This window comes from Muntiacus reevesi, chromosome 20, assembly GCF_963930625.1.
Source record: "Muntiacus reevesi chromosome 20, mMunRee1.1, whole genome shotgun sequence".
In the NCBI taxonomy this organism is placed as follows: Eukaryota; Metazoa; Chordata; class Mammalia; order Artiodactyla; family Cervidae; genus Muntiacus; species Muntiacus reevesi.
The window spans coordinates 18,239,162-18,259,910 of NC_089268.1; the positions used below are offsets into that span (position 1 = coordinate 18,239,162).

Consider the following 20,749-nt stretch of genomic DNA (forward strand, 5'->3'; position numbering starts at 1 on the left):
GTGATAAGTTCAATTCAAAAACTGTTCATTGATCCCAACGAGCTATCACCCCACACCTGTTAGAATGGTTGCTATCAGACAAGTGATGACAAGTGTTGGCATGGATAAAGACAAAGGGAACCCTTCTGCACTGTTGGTAGGAATGTACATTGGTGCAACCGCTATGGAAAACAGTATGGAAGATCCTAAAAAAATTAAAAATAGAGCCACAATATGGTCCAGCAGCCCCACTTCTAGATGTGTATTTTGACGGAAATGAAATCACTATCTTGAAGAGATAGCTGCACCCTCATTTTCATTGCAGCATTATTCACAGTAGCCAAGATATGGAGACAACCCAAGGGTCCGCTGGTGGATGAATGGATAAAGAGATTATTACATGTAAACATAAACATATGGATAGTTGGATGTATACATACATACACACAATGGAATATTAGTCAACCATAAAAGAAGGAAATCCTGCCATTTTGTAACAAAATGGATGAAACATAAACGAAGTGAAGTAAGTCAGACAAAGATATCTCATTTATAGGTGGAATCTTAAAAAGTTGAACTTGTAGAAGCAGAGTAGATTGGTGGTTGCCAGGGACTGGGGTGAGGGGTGGAAATGGGATGTTAGTCAAAGAGTACAGACTTTCAGTTAAAGACGAGTAAGTTCTGGGGATCTAATGTATAACATGGTGACTATAGTTACTAAAATATTTTAGGCCTGAAATTTCTTGAGACAGTAGACTTTAAATGTACTCACTATACCAATAAATAAATAAATAAATAAATAAATAGCTATATGAGGTGATGGATGTGTGTGTAGTAATAATTTCACATTAATAGACATATGTTAAATCATCAGATTGTACACCTTAAACTTACATGGTCTTATTTATCAATTATATCTCAATAAAGCTAAGGATGTTCATTGAGCTCCTGACATGTGCCAGGCGCTGTTCTGAGGTTCATTGGTGATCAGACAAACCTCTGCCCTGGTGGAGCTGATGTCCTAATGCAAATATAAGTCAATACAGTAAAGAGGGAAAGGGAGAAATAAATTATTTGAGAGGGAGGAGTAGAAAGGGACTAGTACTGAGGGTGGTCGAGAGTGATGCATCCTCAAATGAAATTTCACACACCCACAGCATTTCCTTCAGTCAGATCATGAAGAAGCAACCCCTCATCTGAATCTGGAGAGTTGGAGGAGAGTGGAAAAGTTGGCTTAAAACTCAACATGCAGAAAACTAAGATGATGGCATCTGGTCCCATCACTTCATGGCAAATAGATGGGGAAACAAAGGAAACAGTGACAGACTTTATTTCTGGGCGCTCCAAAATCACTGCAGATGATGACTGCAGCCGTGAAACTAAAAGACGCTTGGAAGAAAAGTTATGACCAACTTAGACAGAATATTAAAAAGCAGAGACATTACTTTGCCAGCAAAGGTCTGTCTCGTCAAAGCTGTGGTTTTTCCAGTAGTCATGTATGGATGTGAGAGTTGGACTATCAAGAAAACTGAGCACCAAAGAATTGATGCTTTTGAACTGTGGTGTTGGAGAAGACTCTTGAGAATCCCTTGGACTGCAAGGGTATCCAACCAGTCCATGCTAAAGGAAATCAGTCCTGAATATTCATTGGAAGGACTGATGCTGAAGCTGAAACTCCAATACTTTAGCCACCTGATGCAAAGAACTGACTCAATGGAAAAATTGAAGCAGGAGGAGAAGGGGACGACGGAGGATGAGATGGTTGGATGGCATCAACAACTCAAGGGACATGAGTTTGGGTAAACTCCAGGATTTGGTGATGGACAGGGAGGCTTGGCATGCTGCAGTCCATGGGGTCACAAAGAGTCATACACGACTGAGTGACTGAACTGAACTGGACTGCCTACTTTGGAGGACAGATTCCCCAGTTTGCCTGAAATGTGCCCAAGTATGTGCTGTGACAGGGAAAAAGAGTGACCAACCTCAGGGGCCAGGGGAAAAGCCCCCTACAATCCCAGATTCCTGGCGGACCAGAATCTCTGGTGTGGGCAGGGGAGACAGGATTCCATGTTTTTAATAACTGACTCCAGTTCATGTTGTTGTGAAGCAAATCCCAGACATCTTAAAAGTTAGTTCATTCGTGCCTATTTCAGTGTGACCTCTCTAAAAGATATGAGTTCTTTTAAAAAATGTGACCCACATGTCATTATTACACCTAAAAAATTTTAATGGGATGTACAATATTTAATAAGCCACTAGTAATTGCAAATTTTCAATGCCGGTGGACTTTGGGAAATTTTACATTTGTCAGGATTAAACTAGAATTATGTGAGTTTTTAAGACAGTACCTTTAGGAACACAATCTTTACACAAATCACAGCTGCCCTACATTTAAACCCCAAATATTTATTCAGTATTTATTATATCTGTTTATGTGCTATTTGCTGGGGATGTGAAGATGAATATGACAAGATTCCTGATTTTGAGGGTTCAGTTCAGTTCAGTCGTTCAGTCGTGTCTGACTCTTTGCGACCTCATGGACTGCAGCATGCCAGGTCTCCCTGTCTATCACCAACACCTGGAACTTGCTCAAACTCATGTCCATCGAGTCGGTAATGCCATCCACCCATCTCATCCTCTGTCATCCCCTTCTCTTCCTGCCTTCAATCTTTCCCAGCATCAGGGTCTTTTCTAATGAGTCAGTTCTTCACATAAGGTGGCTAAAGTATTGGAGTTTCAGCTTCAGCATCAGTCCTTCCAATTAATATTCAGGACTGATTTCCTTTAGGATGGACTGGTTGGATCTCCTTGCAGTCCAAGGGACTCTCAAGAGTCCTCTCCAACACCACAGTTCAAAAGCACCAATTCTTCAACGCTCAACCTTCTTTATGGTCCAACTCTCACATCCATACATGACTACTGGAAAAACCATAGCTTTGACTATGTGGATCTTTGTCAGTAAAGGAATATTGCTGCTTTTTAATACGCTGTCTAGGTTTGTCAGGGCTCCCCTGATAGCTCAGTTGATAAAGAATCCACCTGCAATGCAGAAGACCCTGGTTCGATTTCCTGGGTTGGGAAGATCCTCTGAGGAAGGAATAGGCTACCTACTCCAATATTGTTGGGTTTCTCTTGTGGGTCAGCTGGTAAAGAATCCACCTGCAATACAGGAGACCTGGGTTCAATCCCTGGGTTGGGAAGATTCCCTGGAGAAGGGAAAGGCTACCCAGTCCAGTATTCTGGCCTGGAGAATTCCATGGACTGTATAGTCTCACGGGGTCGCAAAGAGTTGATGACAGCGACTTTCACTTTCACTAGGTTTCTCATAGCTTTTGTTCCAAGGAGCAAGCATCTTTTAATTTCATGACTGCAGTCACCATCTGCAGTGATTTTGGAGTCCAAGAAAAGAAAGTCTGTCACTGTTTCCATTGTTGCCCCATCCATGATCTTAGTTTTTGAATGTTGAGTTTTAAGCCACCTTTTTCGCTCTCCTCTTTCACTTTCATCAAGAGGCCCATTAGTTCTTCTTTGCTTTCTTCCATAAGGGTGGTGTCATCTGCATATCTGAGGTTATTGATATTTCCCCAGGCAACCTTGATTCCAGCTTGTGCTTCATCCAGCCTGGCGTTTCGCGTGATGTACTCTGCATAGAAGTTAAATAAGCAGGATGACAGTATACAGCCTTGACGTACTCCTTTCACAGTTTGGAACCAGTTCATTTTTCCATGTCCAGTTCTAACTGTTGCTTCTTGACCTGTGTACAGATTTCTCAGGAGGCAGGTAAGATGATTTGGTGTTCCCATCGCTTTAAGAATTTTCCACAGTTTGTTGTGACCCACACAGTCAAAGGCTTTACCATATAGTCAATGAAGCAGATGTTTTTCTGGAATTCTCTTGCTTTTTCTATAATCCAACGGATGTTGGCAATTTGATCTCTGGTTCCTCTGCCTTTTCTAAATCCAGCTTGAACATTGGAAGTTCTCAGTTCACGTACTGTTGAAGCCTAGCTTGGAGAATTTTGAGCATTACTTTGCTAGTGTGTGAGATGAGTGCAATTGTGCGGCAGTTTGAACATTCTTTGGCATTGCCTTTCTTTGGGATTGGAATGAAAACTGACCTTTTCCAGTCTTGTAGCCATTGCTGAGTTTTCCAAATTTGCTGATATATTAAGTGCAGCACTTTAACAGCATCGTCTTTTAGGGTTTGAAATAGCTCAGCTGGAATTCCATCATCATCAGTGAGGGTAGCACTGTAATATTGTCTTATATATAAATCTGTTAGTAACATTTAGATTTGAGGTGAGTCTTTTGGTCCACTGTACTTATTGTTGTTGTTCAGTTGCTAAGTCGTGTCCAACTCTCTGTAACCCTATGGACTGTAGCATGCCAGGCTTTCCTGTCCTTCACCATCTCCCAGAGTTTGTTCAAACTCATGTCCATTGAATCAGTGATGCCATCCAACCATCTCATCCTCTGGTGCCCCCTTCTCTTCCCACCTTCAGTCTCCCCCAGCATCAGGATCTTTTCCAATGAGTCAGCTCTTTGCATCAAGTGGCCAAAGTATTGGAGCTTTAGCTTCAGCATCAGTCCCTGGACAGAGGAACCTGGTGGGGTACAATCCATGGGGTCACAAAAAGTCAGACACAACTGAACAACTAACACTTTCACTCCACTGTACCCGAGCCGTAACTTAATACCCAGAGCTCTTTCCCACCACTAGCTGTGCAACAGGAGAGCAGACAGTTAAGAGCATCCTCACATGCCACGTTACTCTCAGAGTTTGGTTTCTCTTGAACCACCTCAAAGACTTTCAGGACTCAACCCCCAACCTCTTTGATGTCCTCCTTTGTTTTAGACCCTCCCGTCTACCCAGCCTGACACCACATGGCAGTTGACATTAAAGGATGATGAAGAGAGTTGTTTTCCCCAGGACCATCTTCACATCAGTCTGACAATGCATGCACAGGTCTTCCATCAGTGGATTCCCATTAGATCTCAAAAATTTGAGAGGCCCTTAGCAAACACGTTAAGAAGAATTTTTATCAGCCCTGAAATATTTCAGCATGTATATTTCTGGCTGGTTTTAGAATTGGTTGATGTTTCTTAAACTTGAGAACTCAGACCAGCCAAGATTATTTCTAAAGATACCAGTCTGAGAAACACTGGTCTGTGTATGGTTAAATGGTTCTATAGCCAGTAAACGTAGGTGATTATCGCTGTGTTGGAATTTTGCGCCTGGACCCCTCAGAGAATCCAAGGTCTCCAGGGATCAAAGATTTAAAATCACTATCCTGGCTATTAACTTCATTAAGGATTTAAAAAAAAAAAAAAGCCCTGAAACATTGGAGTGTGTCAGTAGTTGTCAATGTCAGTGTCCAGAACAAGCCCCTTGACTTCCAAATTCAGTGGCCCCCACCCCCATCCACAGCCCCTGTAAAGTCTGGCCAGACTTCTCCCTTACCTCCTCAGATTGGTCCCTCTTTCTCCCCATGTTATAGTATGTTGTGTAGTGAGCTTGATTGCTTAATTTATTAGGTTTATGTCTACCCCACCTCATTCCAAGTTGAAAAGTAAAGCAACTTTAAGGCTTTCAAAGTCTTTTTTTTTTTTCCTTTTCTTCTTTTGGCTGCACAGCAGGATCTTAGTTCCCTGACCAGGGGTCGAACCATGTTCCCTGCAGTGGAAGTCCAGAGTCCTAACCACTAGACCACCAGGGAATTCCCAACCTTTGCATTTCCTGACTTGAACCATGAAATACTGACAGTTGCCTACATTAATAATGGTCATCTTTTCTGACTTCAAGGAATTCTTTGGTTCCTAACTTTTTCTCCTAATAATGTTTCAGTTTTTTCCACCTTACTTCCTTGCTGCTAGTGGGCTCTAACTGGTGATAAAATAAATGAAGTTCTTGGTTGAATAACAACAGAAAAACTCAGAAGCCATCATGCTGAGTTTGACAGTTTCCTTTTATTACATATGGGTATAACTGTGAAGATATAGTCATTTTTTTTCTAGCAAAGTGTCATATTATTTCACAAAAAGCGACCAGTGACTTCACCTGAAGAAGCTTGGGAACCCCCTGCAAAAGTTCTAGCACTTCTTACATTGCATTGTGGTGAATTATTGCATTTGTCTTCCAAAAGAGAGTGAGTTCCTTACAATCAGGAACTATGCCAGAAAGTCTGACACAGCCTTAAAATTACAAAATTTAACAGTCCATAACAATACAATAAAAGAAATAAGATGAGAATACTTTATATCCTAGGTGACATAAACAGTTACTTTCCCTGGGTAAGTGGCTGTTTTATGGTGTAACTTGTTGATCATGACACTTATTGGGATATTGTTTGCTTAAATAAACACAGTAACTTACTTTTTGACCTTGCTTTTACATTCCTACAAAAATGTTAAGGGTATTTACATTTACCCTTGCTTTTTATGTCATACTCATTTGACATTCCCAGTCCTTAACACAAGAACTGGCACATAGTGTGCGCTGAGTGTTGGTTAAATATTTACTCACTTCACCCACCGAGCAACATCATTAAATGTAGTAATTAAAGAAGTGGGATTCCCCGTACCCTAAGCTTTTTTTCAGGGTAGAAAACAAAAGAAGGCAGGACTAAAGCAATTTACTGTCCTTTTCTCCTTCCCTCCTCCTTTTAGGATTCTCTGATCCCACAATTCATGCTAATGAACTCATATAAGCTGTTCTTACCTCCTAAAGTAACTTCTTCCGAAGATGGAATAATAGGGACTGGATTGACTTTCTTTCATAAAATTTAAAAATTAGATAAAACATGATTATTAAACATTGACTATCAGGCAGCCCAGGACAGTGACTCATGAGAAAGAGAAAATGGGTAAGATGAGTCCTGTAACTTCCCCAGTGTCCTGTCTGGGGAGGGTTTCCAGGCCACGGCACTGGGAGAAGGAACCCAGGTGGCATCTGGTAGTCTTCCTGAGCTGAGCTGATGTTGCTGGGATGTAAGAGTGGCTACACTCGGGGGCGGGGGGTAGAGCCAGAGAAGAGAGCCACGCTGAGATAAATGTAAAACCCCGGAGAGTGTCTCCCTTGGCTCTTCAGCTGATACCCAGTCAGTTCATGTGTATAGGGAAACTGCCCAAATCCTGGGAGAGAACCAACCAAAAGGATTAGAGCTCACACAGGGCAGAGACTAGTTTGTATTTCCACTTGTAAGAGTGCAAAAGTCTTTACAATTCTGCAATATCAAGTGAAGTACTCAGGTGGGTATTGGGCAAAACTGACCTTAGACTAAAGACTGACAAAGCTTAAAATCAGACCTCAAGAGAATCAAACTATTAAACTATTCCTACAAGCAACCTAATTGTGTCCTAGACAGAGTTCAAAAATACAAAAGTATCCAGTACTCAATAATGTAAAGTTAGCAATGTCTGGAATCCAATCCAAAAGATTACTAGGCATACAAAGAAGAAGAAAAATACTACCCATTATAAGGACAAAAAAAATCAATCAGTAGAAACAGACCCAGAAATGATACAAATGATAGAATTAGTAGAGAGGGATATTAAAAAGTTGTCACTATTCTGCATAATTTCAAGAAGGTAGAAGAAAGATTGAACACACTAAAGACAAGGAAGATATTTTTTAAAAAATACCCAACTACTAGAGATGAAAGCTACAATGGTTGAAAATTTAAAAATACATTGGATAGGATTAATAAGTGATTAGACACTGCAAAAGGGGAGATTAGTGTGCTTGAAGACATAGCAGTAGAAACTATCCTAAATAAAAACCAGAGATATAAAAGGACACTTAAAAAGTTTTGAAACAGCACCAATGAGCTGTGGAACCACTTAAAAACAGCATCATCATAGGTAATTGGAGTCCCTGAAGGAAGGGTAGGACATAGAGAATATGAAGTAATAGCTGCAATTATTCAAGATCAGCTTACCTGCCTCCTGAGAAACCTGTATGCAGGTCAAGAAGAAGAAGTTAGAACTGGACATAGAAAAACAGACTGGTTCAAAATTGGGAAAATAGTACTTCCAGGCTGTGTATTGTCACCCTGCTTTTTTAATTCATATGCAGAGTACATCATGTGAAATGCTGGGCTGGATGACTCACAGCTAGAATCAAGATTGCTGGGAGAAGTATCAACAACCTCAAATATGCAAATGAGATCATTCTAATGACAAAAAGCAAAGATGAACTAAAGAGCCTCTTGATGAAGGTGAGAGAGGAGAGTGAAAAAGCTGGCTTAAAACTCAACATTCAAAAAACTAAGATCATGGCATCCGGTCCCATTACTTCATGGTGAATAGATGAGGGAAAAGTAGAAACAATGGCAGATTTTCTTTTCTCGGGCTCCAGAATCACTGTGGATGGTGACTGAAGCCCTGAAATTAAAAGATACTTGAAGAAGAAGAAAAACTTCTTTGTAGAAGAAAAACTAGGACAAACCTAGGGCATCGCTTTGCCGACAAGGGTTCATTACAGTCAAAGCCTTGATTTTTCCAGTAGTCACGTACAGATGTGAGAGTTGGATCATAAGAATGTTGAACACCAAAGAATTGACACTTTCAAACTGCAGTGCTGGAGAAGACTCTTGAGAGTCCCTTGGACAGCAATGAGATCAAATCAGTCGATCCTAAAGGAAGTCAACCCTGAATATTCGTTGGGAGGACTGATGCTGAAGCTCCAATATTTTGGCCACCTGATGGGAAGAGCTGACTCCAATATTGAAAAAGACCCTGCTGCTGGGGAAAATTGAGGGCAGGAAGAGAAGGGGGCGAAAGAGCATAAGATGGCTGGATGGCATCACTAGCTCAATGGACATGAGTTTGAGCAAGCTCTGGGAGAAAGTGAAGAACAGGGAAGCCTGGTGTGCTGCAGTCCACAAGGTCACAAAGAGTCTGCCACGACTTAGCAACTGGACAACAAACAACAACAATGGCTGCAGTTCTAAATTGGAGGAAGATTATAAACTTACAGATCATGGAAATTTAATGAATCCCAAGCACAAGAAGCATGAAGAAAATATTGCCAAGTCACATCATAATCAAAGGGCTTAAAACCAGTGATAAGGAGAAAAATCTTTGTATTGGGGGTGGGGAGGGGAGACCTGTTATGTACAAAAGGACAAAAGTAAGAACCACAGCAGAATTCTATTTAGAAGCAGGGCAAGCAAGAAACAGTATAGCAGTATCTTTGAAGAACCAAAAGAAAACAGGCTCATTGAAGAGGAGTTTGAGCAAACTCCAGGAGAGAGTGACGGATGGGCAGCCTGGAATGCTGCCGTCCATGGTGTGGCAAAGCATTGGACACGACCTAGTGGCTGAATGACAGAACTATATATATCCAGTGAAATACATTTCAAAAATTAAGGCAAAATAAACATTTAAAGACATATGAAAGAATTCATCACCAGATCTGTACTTCAAAATATTAAAGGAAATCCTTCAGGAGGGGGGGAAATGATACCAGATGAAAATCTGAATTCAGTCAAAGGATTGAACAGCACTGGAACTGGTAAATATATGGGTAAAAATAAAAGTGCCTGCAGCTCATTATACCTTCAGAGATCACCTGAGAAGACTACCCATTCCATAACTCAGGACTGCTTAAATAAAGTTTCCTACTGATCCCTGTGCTAGCTCAGCACCTTTTAAAGGCAAATTTGTGAATGACTGGGAAATTATGACATATACTGATACTATACCAAATCAACGCAAATAAAGCAAATGTCAGTAATTTTTTTTGTATGTTGGTAAGATAACCTGTTTTATTGATTCTTGGTGATCTTTTAAAGTTTTAGCTTACTAGTCATCATTTTTACTAGATAATGTTTTTGGAAGAAGAGAAAACAGAAAAACCTATAAGGGAGAGAAGAGAATCATTTGTGATAGCAGTCACATACCAGATTTCATTTTGTGAATTATTTGAAATCCTGTGTTATGACTTTTAATGTTTTCTTCTGCTCCTAGGTTATAATGTCTTAAATCAATAGAATTGATTTGTTTAGCTAGCTTTCCTGAAATTTGTTCTTGAAACCAACACATTTCTTGATATAAGAGCTCAGATTTTTTCCCTCCTATGTAAAAAAAATATATCTATATATCTATATATATAGCCTACCATCTTCCTTTTTCTCTCTGGCTTGACAGTCTTTAAAATCTTTCTGTGATCTTAATGAATATCAAACTGTCTGTAAGATATTTCTTCTGAGATAGCTGATGTGGGTTATTCTTGAGGCCACTGGACTGCTTGACAATTTTCCAAGTATTTGATGTCCAGTATGTTTATGTAGAGTGAGCCTGACTTGAGCTTCTTGTGTTTCATGGATCGCCCCATCCTCTTTGTTTTATTAATTGTATTGGGGTGGGGGCCACTGCTCAGCTTGTTGGATCTTAGTTCCCTAACCTGGAATCAAACCCTGACCCCAAACAGGGAAAGCCCAAAATCCAGCCACCCAGTTTCCCTCCCAGAAGCAGTTGGTATTGCTGGTTATTTGTGCCTTATTTCAGGGTCTGGATATGTATACACACATTTTTATATATTTTCCCTCTACCCAACACTTGTGGTATCAATTATATTCACCCACACAATGGAGTGTTACACAGCCATTGAAAATAATGAGGCAGATGTACACAAGCTGACTTGGAAAGGTATATGATCAAAGGAACAAGAAAGGTGTATACCTCTTTCGTTTCATTTTTTTAATACTTAAAATATAATTTCAGTACCATAAGATTCACCCTTTAAAGTGTACAGTTTTCAGTGATTTGATTCCACAACATTTCCATCACCTTAAGAAATCCCTTACTCCTCCCATCTAGGTTTTTACAGTCTGTTGTTAAAAACCAATCACGCTGCAGTGGATAAGTCTTTTTTTTTTTTTGGCTGTGTTGTGGGCGTGTTGAATCTTAGTTCTCCAATCAGGATCAAACTCATGCCCCCTGCGTGGTAAGTGTGGAGGCTTAGCCCCTAACTGCTAGGGACGTCCCCTGCACTGGATGGTCTTATACATGTACCATTTCACACTGTGCAAGAATGTTTGTAGGACAAGCACGTGCTAGGTGACATGATTCGTGCATTTAAAATTTTTAAAGTAGTTGCCCTCTCCAGAGATTATGCTCTCACTAAGTCAAGTCAAGTCGCTCAGTCGTGTCCGACTCATTTCGACCGCATGGACTGTAGCCTACCAGGCTCGTCTGTCCATGGGATTTTCCAGGCAAGAGTACTGGAGTGGGTTGCCATATGCTGTCACTACCAAGGTGTAAATGTCCCTCTTTTCCATTTCCTGACTAGCATAGTCCTTAACCAAACTTTATCTTTGCCAATCTGACAAATAATCTTATCTCATTGTAATTTTCACTTGCATTTCTTTTATCCTAAGTGAGGGTGATTACTTTTACATGTTTAGGGGTTACTTGTCTTTCCTTTTTTTTGGACTGATTTTTCATACCCTTTGATTTTCTGCAGGGTAGCTGACCTTTTTAAAAATATGAGCTCTTTATGTATTAGGGAGAAAAGCTGCTTGTGATATGAACTGAACGTGTTTTCCCCACTTTTTGTTTTTTAGTCTTTATTCATTTTTTTTCTTTTATCATGCAGAATTTAAAAAAATTTTTGTCATCAAATTTGGCAGACTTCTGCGTCTTGTGACATACTTAGCCTTTTCCTACGCCAAGATTATAAAACAAAATTCTCCCATATGTTTTTCTTAAACTGTAAGTCTTTTCTCATCCCTCACCTGCCCCACCACGTTTAACTCTTAAGATCCATCTGGAATTTATTTTTATGTAAGATAGGAGGTATGGCTCCACCTTCTTTTCTCTAGAGGGCTAACGTTTTCTTCCACTGATTTGAAATGTCACTTTTACATTGTCCTCTTGATTAATAACAGTGTGAGCAATTTTAAATATTAGCTTTCATTCTTTAGGAGTGGTAGTCAGGGATTTCCCTGGTGGTCCGTGCTTAAAAAGTTGCACTTCTAATGCACAGGGCGCTGATTCAATCTTGGATCAGGGAACCAAGAGCCCACGTGTGGCCAGGAAATAAAAATAAATTAATTTTTTAAAAAAAAAGTGGTAGTCAGGTGTCTGGGCAGTGCCTTCTGATCTCTTGGGGCACCTATAAGAACTGCAGTCCTCTTCTCTCCCTGCCAGATCCTACTGCTGCAAACTGCTATCACCCAGGGGATGTGTCTTAACTCTAGTGTGTGAAACCAAGAAGTAGTTTGTAACCTCTGATCTAGGGACTTCCTCTTGGAAGAGGGGTGGCCAGAGGCCCATCTCCTGAATCCAGAGTCATTACTTTAATGAGGGCTTCACCAAGAGCCCAGAAGTAATGGGGGAATCTTTCCAAAGAAAACTCAGCTCTTCACTTTGGAGTCATTAGTTTCTATCCTCAGGTTGTCTTTCTGCTTTAGAATCCTAGTCAGTTTCTACACATTCACTTTGGTAGATTTACTCTGATGGGGCCATCTGTCCTCCTGGGGAAAGAAATACTGGCTCGGGCTGCGTTGTGACTGTGTTCTGGCACCATGTGGAGCTGGGTGTGTAGAGGTAAGAGTCATCTCTTCTAATCTGAAAGTGTTTAGTCAGAAAAGAGTGTGGCCCTTTAAAAGGTAGAATTCTCAGAGTCGCCCTGACTATAAAGGCTCGTGGCATTCTACCCAAGGGGCGCTGGAGGAGAAGGTCTGTCTGGCAGGACTGATGCCGCGAGTAGGGGTGGATGTCGCCAACACGTGTTCTGTCGAGTGTCTGGGCAGCCCACTTGGTAGGGGAGGGTGTGCAGTGGCCTTTAACTTCATCCCTCTTGTACAGTTGTTCTTTTACTGGGTCTACTCAGAGAGTAGCTTGTCCCCGAGCTGTGGGGTAGCAGAGGCTGCCTGTGCTTGAAAGTCTTGGTGGTGGTGACACTTGGGAGGAGCGACTGGTGCTGCCTTCCTCTTGGGGTATGTGTTCCCCTGGGGCATCTCTTGCGCTGGAGGAGCTGATACAGGTGTTAGGGGAACCAGGGAGAGGTGTGAAAGGGTTCTGCCCTGATGCAGGCTGTTTTTCACATACATTTAGTTGGTTCTGAAAACTGTTAGACACTTAAAAAATGAATTTACAGAGGGTACAGCGGAGCTCCATTTAAATAATCATGTTGAAGTAAAGAAATAATATGCATTTTATAGGCTTAATTATACATCATAATTAGCTAATGTAGTCCATGTGATTGTGATGTCTGGGAGACCAGCCCAGGGAGCAGTAATGAGCAACAGCTAATGTGGTTCCTCATGTTAAATGTCAGGATTTAAGGGCGAACCTTCACACAAGTTTCTACCATATCTACTTGATGATAGTTTTCCAGTTTCTCCTTCCTGTCCCTTTTCACCCCTCAAAAGCCATGTGAGTAAAGTCATCCTAGCATGCCCCTGGGTGACTCAACCTCTGAGTCCTAGACACAGATTTCACTTGGCCCGTGCTCCTCCCACAGTTGTGACCATGGCTGTTAGCGTTGGATAAGCTGTCCACACTGACCTCCTCCTGTCTCCCATCAGCTCTCCTCTCCACCAGTGATCCACTCAGAGGGATACTCCACCAGCAGCTGAACCCTGTCACCCACCAACGGGGAGGTCCCACATGGGGGGATACTTACCCCTTCCAGACCCTTCCTGAGGAAAGCAAGTTTCCTTCCATGTGGCAGGAGTAATTTTTGTATTTGTTTGGCCTTGTGACCGATGGGATGGGAAGTTGGGGGGGAAGTGGAGAGGAGATGGCAGTTTCAACCGAGAAAAAAAAACCTTAGTAGAAACTCTGCCTTCTTCGGGCGTGTCCCACTTCTGGGCATCTCTTCAGGATTTCATTCCTCCGTCCAACTGCCGTTCACAACTGCCCTTTCCAACGGCTCCAGAACTCTTGGCCTGGGCATTCCGTGATGTAAATTATTCCACGCATGGCTCGAAATGGGTGCGAAGCAACGTTGCCAGGTGTCGGATCACTAGTGTAAGTTTCCTGGATCTTGGGGGAGGGAGGAGAAAGAAAAGGGGGAGAACCGCTCTTGGAATTTGTACAGTTGTTATTGTTTCAGCCAGAACACAGCGACTGTGCTGGCTGAGCTGGATGCTCTCGATGGCTGGGGAGAGAGGGAGCTCTGGGCTTAGAGCTGCTGGGGTGAACTGGGAGTTGAGAGTTTCTACTTTAAAGATTCTAGTGTTAGGATGTACACTGTTTACAACTGAACAGTTGGCATTGCTGCTGCGGAGGGAGGAACTTGGGACCTTCAGTGCAAAGCCTGTCACAGTGCTGCCTGGGGCAGTGGTGCCTCTTCTGTCTCCAAAAGTAGGGAGAATTGACTTTTCTGTTTTCCTAAAGATAGCGAAAATATGGCTAGAAATCCGGATTGCTCACCAGGTTTGGAAACATCTAGTCCCAAAATTCAAAGACCTCTGTATGCACGGGATTTTTTTAAAAACAAAACTGTGATTGCTCCTCTGGTTCACTATACTTTTTGAGGAAGTTACTGTTCCTGGTTTACTGGCCCTTTGGGAAATTGCATGTGAAGGGTTGCTGCCAACCCCCTTAGATTTGTCTGGATTCCTTTTTGACTTGTAAGTTAAGGATTTGTGTTCAATAAAAACAGTTTAAATTGAATACTTGATCTCTTGAATGACCACAAAAATTTAAAAATCACATTCATAATAAGCAATTAGAGGGAAGTGCACATGAATTACAGTTATTTACCTAGGAAAGTATAAGGTATATTTTTGTGTTGCGTTGATGCTAGTGGCTTTAATCTGCTCTGCTGAAAAGTGCTTTCTCATTCCTTCTCTTTATAGTTGTCATGGATGATGATGACGACTCGTGTCTCCTTGATCTTATTGGGTAAGACGCTCATTCCAGGATTGGGGTGAATTGAGTGTGTGAGGTCTGCTGTACTGAAACAACCGAATAAGCACCTTGAAACCAAGTGGGTTTTTAAAATAAAAATTAAATAATCATCAGAGGTATAGTAGATACATATAGGTATAGTAGGAAAGTATAATATACATACCTATAGGTATATATAGGTATAGTAGGAAGACAGAGTGACATGGATTAACATAGGAGTCATCATTAGGTAATCCGCTATTAAATTCATTTTCTAAGAAATCCTAGGAGGCCGAAATGAGTGATAGTAGGAAATGAAATGACAGCAAAACAAAACAGAACAAAACTACTAATAGTTTTAAAACAAGGAGAGGATTTTACTTGAGCTAATATGTCATTTTCTTTTTACCCTAGTAAAAATGAACTCTAAATATAAGTAATGTATTTATTTGCTGTTGTCTCTGTTTGGTGGTTGTTTTCTAGAGACCCACAAGCATTGAACTATTTTCTACATGGACCTAGTAATAAATCGGTGAGTAATACTCAGGCTGTCACAGTCATACATTTTGTTTCTTCTTTTACAGTCTAAGTGATCATTTTTTTGAATTTGTACCTTTGCAGAGCAATGAGGACTTGACTAATGCAGGATATTCTGCAGCCAATTCAAATTCGATTTTCGCCAACTCTAGTGTGAGTATTGGAAACTGCAGTGAGCAGGTGTTTCTGTCTCATTGATGCCTGTTGACTGGAAGCTATAATTGCTTTTGGATCATGATGGGAATCCTCACTTCATCTTTTGCAGTTGCCACAAGAGGAAAAATCTATTGAATTATGTTGACAGTTTCTACTTTTAACTTAGCCTATTAAGATTTTTACTTTACTATTTTCCTAAGCTTTCAATTTTCTTTCTAAAATGCCACGGACACATAACCTGAGAAACTGAGTCTTTTTAACAGTTACATAAGCTTTAAGAAAAAATCCTTCTGAATTATGGTTATGTTCTCATCCTTTTCATCTTAAACAAGGAAAAAGATCATAGTAACTGATACCTATTAAGGACTAAGTATGTTCTTGGCACTCAGAGCTTAACAAATATCAACCTCACTAACCCTTACAATAATTCCGTGAAGTATATAGTAGGTTCTGTTAGTATCCATATTTGAAGATGAGGGAACTGAAGATTGGTACTTACTGAGTATTACACAGTCAGGAGTTGCAGAGCTTGGAATTGAAGCCAGGCCACCAGGTTCCTTAAACTCTAGGAGCATCTAGACAAGAAATCTGACCTCCAGGACAGGTGAGTCCTGCCTGGAAACTGTATCCATTCCAGATGGCTGTGTTTAAGCCCATGTTACTTTAATCTTTTAACTGCTTTGTTCTTCATGGATGATAGTCTAGAGTCCCAAGTTTGAATCCTTGCTCTGCCACTTTCGAGCTCTGTAACCTTGCTTATATCACTAAATCTCTATGAGGCTAGGTTCTTTATTTGTAAATCCAGGAGAATGATAGATCTACCTCATAGGCTGGTTAAGATGAATGGAACTAGTCCATGGGCACACTGTTCAGTTAATGTCAACTTATCATCATCATCATCAGGGTATTTATTTTCTTCATCCATAATATGGAGTACCATTGGAGTAGCATTTAGAAAGTTCTTGGGAATGTACAATTCTTTAACGTATTTGAGTGTATACAAAGTATGTCAGATCATAACAGGTAAGACTCCTCCACATGCTAGGGGTGGCTTTAAAGTCACAACACTATCTCCTGTAAGGCTTGTGAATCAGTAGCAATTTTGAAATTCATTCTGAGTGGGCAATAACTGCATGCATGCCTATAACCCATAAAGGAGGTATTTAGCCTGTTTCCCAACACTAATGATTTTTACTCACCAGCTCTCCCACTTCCATGTGAGTATTAATTCTAACTCTTCAGGCTGCTTCATTCAGGGTGTATTTTGGGGGAACTTGGATTGTGTCATGGCAGTAGAAATATTTTGAAAGCTTTGAAAAATATGAAATTTTAAACCCATGGTCTGTTAATTTGTGCACTGTGAAAACATCACCACTCAGGAGATAATCCACTGTTGCCTTGACCTTTCTCTGCAGAAACAAGCAAACAAACCTCCTTGGTTTCAGTGGCTTTTCCCCACTTCCTTTCAAATGACTTCAAGTTCTAAATGGGTGTCAGGTGAACTAGTCTTGCTTTTCTACCTGGTTCTTCCCGTCTTCTAGCCCTCAGAACACCATACCTTACTAACCTACGGCTGAGAATTTCTAGGGTTTTAAAAACTGGACTGTTCATTCTTCTTTTTTACTTTTTTTTTTCAGTCACACTGTGTGGCTTGCAGGATCTTAGTTTCCCAATCAGGGATTGAACCCAGGTCCTGGCAGGGAAAATACCAAGTCCTAACTGCTGGACCACCAAGGAATCCCTGAATTGTTTATTCTTGACTGATCTATTTTTAAATGTTTTTCTTCACCTTTTAACATTTTTAATTATGTTACAATATATATAACAACAAGTTTACCATCCTAACCATTTTTAAGTATACAGTTTGGTAGTGTTAAGTATATTCACATTGCCTTCACCCTGTGTTAAATAACTATTGATTTCATTTTTCTTTCTTTTATAATCTTGTCATATCCACTGATAAACTTCTGGCCCTGTGGAGTGTCTCTGATTTATCAGTAACTGTGTTCAGTTCTCTACATATGCCTGTTTTGTTGTCTCTAATTGGAATGCCCAGACCTTAAGGACTCATTGCGGACAGACACTAATGCACAAGTGAGCACTTGACAGGTGGTGACCAACTTTTACTCTTGAATAGGACACTGATATAGTTTTTAAAGCATCATAATGAGCTGATTACTTCTAAGAAATCAAATCCCATTCACTCATTTCACATGGGAAACTTCTTTTCATCCAGACTGATCTTGCCTGGATTGGGACAGGTTAGCACTAGGGGAGTTCTGAGAAACCTTGACAGTCAAGGCTGAATCTGGGATACCTTCGGGACATCTAGTAGAACCACACTCAGAACTCCCAAAATTCACGTCTCCTCCTGTGGTACAATGAACTAGACACTGCTGTCTCCTGGATACACACATACCCTAGGCTGAGTCCTATTCAAGCTTTGGACTTGGGAGCAATCCTGAAAAAATAATGCCTGTGCCACTGTCTCAAAGAATAAAGCTACTCAGATAGCCATGAGTATGTTTGCATTATTGATCTGTTCCCTATAAAATAATTTACCAGAGCAATGAATGCTTATACTTACCAAAAAAAAAAAAAAAAAACAAACTTAAACATCATCACTAAGGAAATCAAGTATCAGAATAAGATAAGCAGTTTGGAGAGTTGAGTCTAAAAAGCAGACTGTTATGCTTTATTCATATTCAAAAGTGAGATTCGTTTTTTGTTTAAGAATCTCTTTCAGAGGTGAGATATGCCTTGTAACCTCCCGCTTCTTTTTTTAGAATGCTGATCCTAAGTCAGCCCTCAAAGCTGTAAGCAGCCAGCTTGGAGAAGGGCCCAGTGATGGACTGCCACTTTCAAGTAGCCTTCAGTTTCTCGAAGATGAACTTGAGTCTTCTCCTCTTCCTGATCTCAGTGAGGACCAACCTTTCGACATTCTTCAGAAATCCTTGCAGGAGGCCAATATCACTGAACAGACACTGGCAGAAGAGGCATATCTGGACGCCAGTATAGGTTCTAGCCAACAGTTTGCACAAGCTCAGCTTCATCCGTCTTCATCAGCATCCTTTACTCAGGCTTCTAATGTTTCTAATTACTCAGGTCAGACACTGCAGCCTATAGGGGTGACTCATGTGCCTGTTGGCACGTCGTTTGCAAGCAATACGGTGGGTGTGCACCATGGCTTTATGCACCACGTGGGGATCAGTGTGCCCAGCCAGCACTTGTCTAATAGCAGCCAGATTAGTGGTTCTGGTCAAATACAGTTAATTGGGTCATTTGGTAATCAACCTTCCATGATGACTATTAATAACCTAGATGGATCACAAATAATACTAAAGGGTAGTGGGCAGCAAGCCCCCTCAAATGTGAGTGGAGGGCTTCTCGTTCACAGACAGACTCCTAATGGCAACTCCTTGTTTGGGAACTCCAGTTCCAGCCCAGTAGCACAGCCTGTTACTGTTCCGTTTAACAGCACAAATTTCCAAACATCTTTACCTGTGCATAACATCATCATACAAAGGGGTCTTGCACCAAATTCAAATAAAGTCCCAGTTAATATCCAGCCAAAGCCTATCCAGATGGGTCAGCAAAACACATACAATGTGAACAACTTGGGAATACAACAGCACCATGTTCAGCAAGGGATCTCGTTTGCCTCTGCAAGCTCACCCCAGGGCTCAGTGGTTGGTCCGCACATGTCCGTGAACATTGTAAACCAACAGAACACAAGGAAGCCCGTCACCTCGCAGGCTGTGAGCAGCGCCGGGGGCAGTATTGTTATTCATTCTCCCATGGGCCAGCCTCACACACCCCAGAGTCAGTTCCTCATACCTACAAGCCTTTCTGTCAGCTCCAACTCGGTACACCACGTCCAGACCATCAATGGGCAGCTTCTTCAGACTCAGCCCTCTCAGCTCATTTCTGGCCAGGTGGCCTCAGAGCATGTCATGTTGAACAGAAACTCTTCCAACATGCTCAGGACCAATCAACCATATTCTGGACAGATGCTGAACAACCAGAGTGCCGCCGTCCAATTAGTGTCTGGGCAGACATTTGCCGCCTCCGGAAGCCCGGTGATTGTCAACCACGCCTCTCCTCAGATCGTTGGCGGACAGGTGCCTTTGCAGCAGGCATCACCCACCGTCTTGCACCTGTCCCCTGGGCAGAGCAGCGTCTCCCAAGGAAGACCTGGCTTCACCACCATGCCCTCGGTGACAAGCATGGCAGGACCTAGTCGGTTCCCTGTTGTCAGTTCGTCCAGCACTGCCCATCCTAGTCTGGGGTCTGCAGTTCAGTCTGGTGCATCAGGATCAAACTTTACGGGAGATCAGCTGCCCCAGCCCAACAGGACTCCAGGACCGGTCAGTGTGTCCCATCGTCTTCCAGTTCCTTCTTCCAAGTCTACCAGCACCTTCAGTAACACACCTGGAGTAGGAAGCCAGCAACAGTTCTTCTGTCAGGTAACATTCCCTTTATCAAACAAATGCTTGGGTGATTATGGAATGGAAGAATGGAATATGTATTTGTAAGAATATAATTTTCATCCTAGGTTCCCAATTTATTATCTTAAGATGTTCAACTTATGATTGATTGCCTTTTTTCTAGCATTGTGGTTTAGGGTGGAGACTTTATGGATTTGAATCTAGGCTGTATGACTGGAAACAAGTCTTACCTTAACTAACCTCTCTAGACTTAAGTTTTTCCATCAGTATAATGGAGTCTATATTGATAATACTACCATCCCACACAGTTATTGAGAAAGTTAAATGAAATAATCTGTATAAAGCACTTAGCATGGTCCCTGCAAGTGGCAAACACTCAGCTCAGATGTGCTTAGCTCATCATGTCCAACTCTTTGCAACCCGGACTGTTAGCTGGCCTCTGTCCATGGGATACTTCAAGCCAGAATACTGGAGTGGGTTGTCATTTTCCTCCAGGGGATCAAAGAGCCAATATTAATACATATACTTGGTAGAATGTGTTATAGGCATTTAAAAGGAAAGATTATTTCAGATTGTTTACTTACATCATGGGGCTTCCCTGGTGGCTCAGACAGTAAAGAATCTTCCTGCAATGTCGGAGACCCGGGTTCAATCCCTGGGTTGGGAAGATCCTCTGGAGAAGGAATGGCAACCCACTCCAGTATTCTTGCCTGGAGAATTCTATAGGCAGAGGAGCCTGTCAGGTTACAGTCCATGGGGTCGCGAAGAGTCAGACACGAATGAGTG

The 20,749-nt window shown here is 41.5% G+C and overlaps 1 protein-coding gene across 3 annotated transcripts in view; it reads left to right on the forward strand.

Moving 5' to 3' along the window:
* BICRAL (BICRA like chromatin remodeling complex associated protein) overlaps window positions 1-20,749 on the forward strand; it is a 96,803-nt gene that overhangs the window by 48,088 nt on the left and 27,966 nt on the right. For 2 of the 3 annotated variants that reach the window (XM_065913166.1, XM_065913165.1), the window contains exons 2-5: window positions 14,792-14,837; window positions 15,306-15,354; window positions 15,444-15,512; window positions 18,302-19,981. In XM_065913166.1, coding sequence (XP_065769238.1) covers window positions 14,797-14,837; window positions 15,306-15,354; window positions 15,444-15,512; window positions 18,302-19,981 — 1,839 coding nt within the window. In that variant the 5' untranslated portion in view covers window positions 14,792-14,796. Of the gene's footprint in view, window positions 1-13,418; window positions 13,959-14,791; window positions 14,838-15,305; window positions 15,355-15,443; window positions 15,513-18,301; window positions 19,982-20,749 lie in introns of those variants that run through there. The other variant, XM_065913164.1, reaches the window with a different exon arrangement.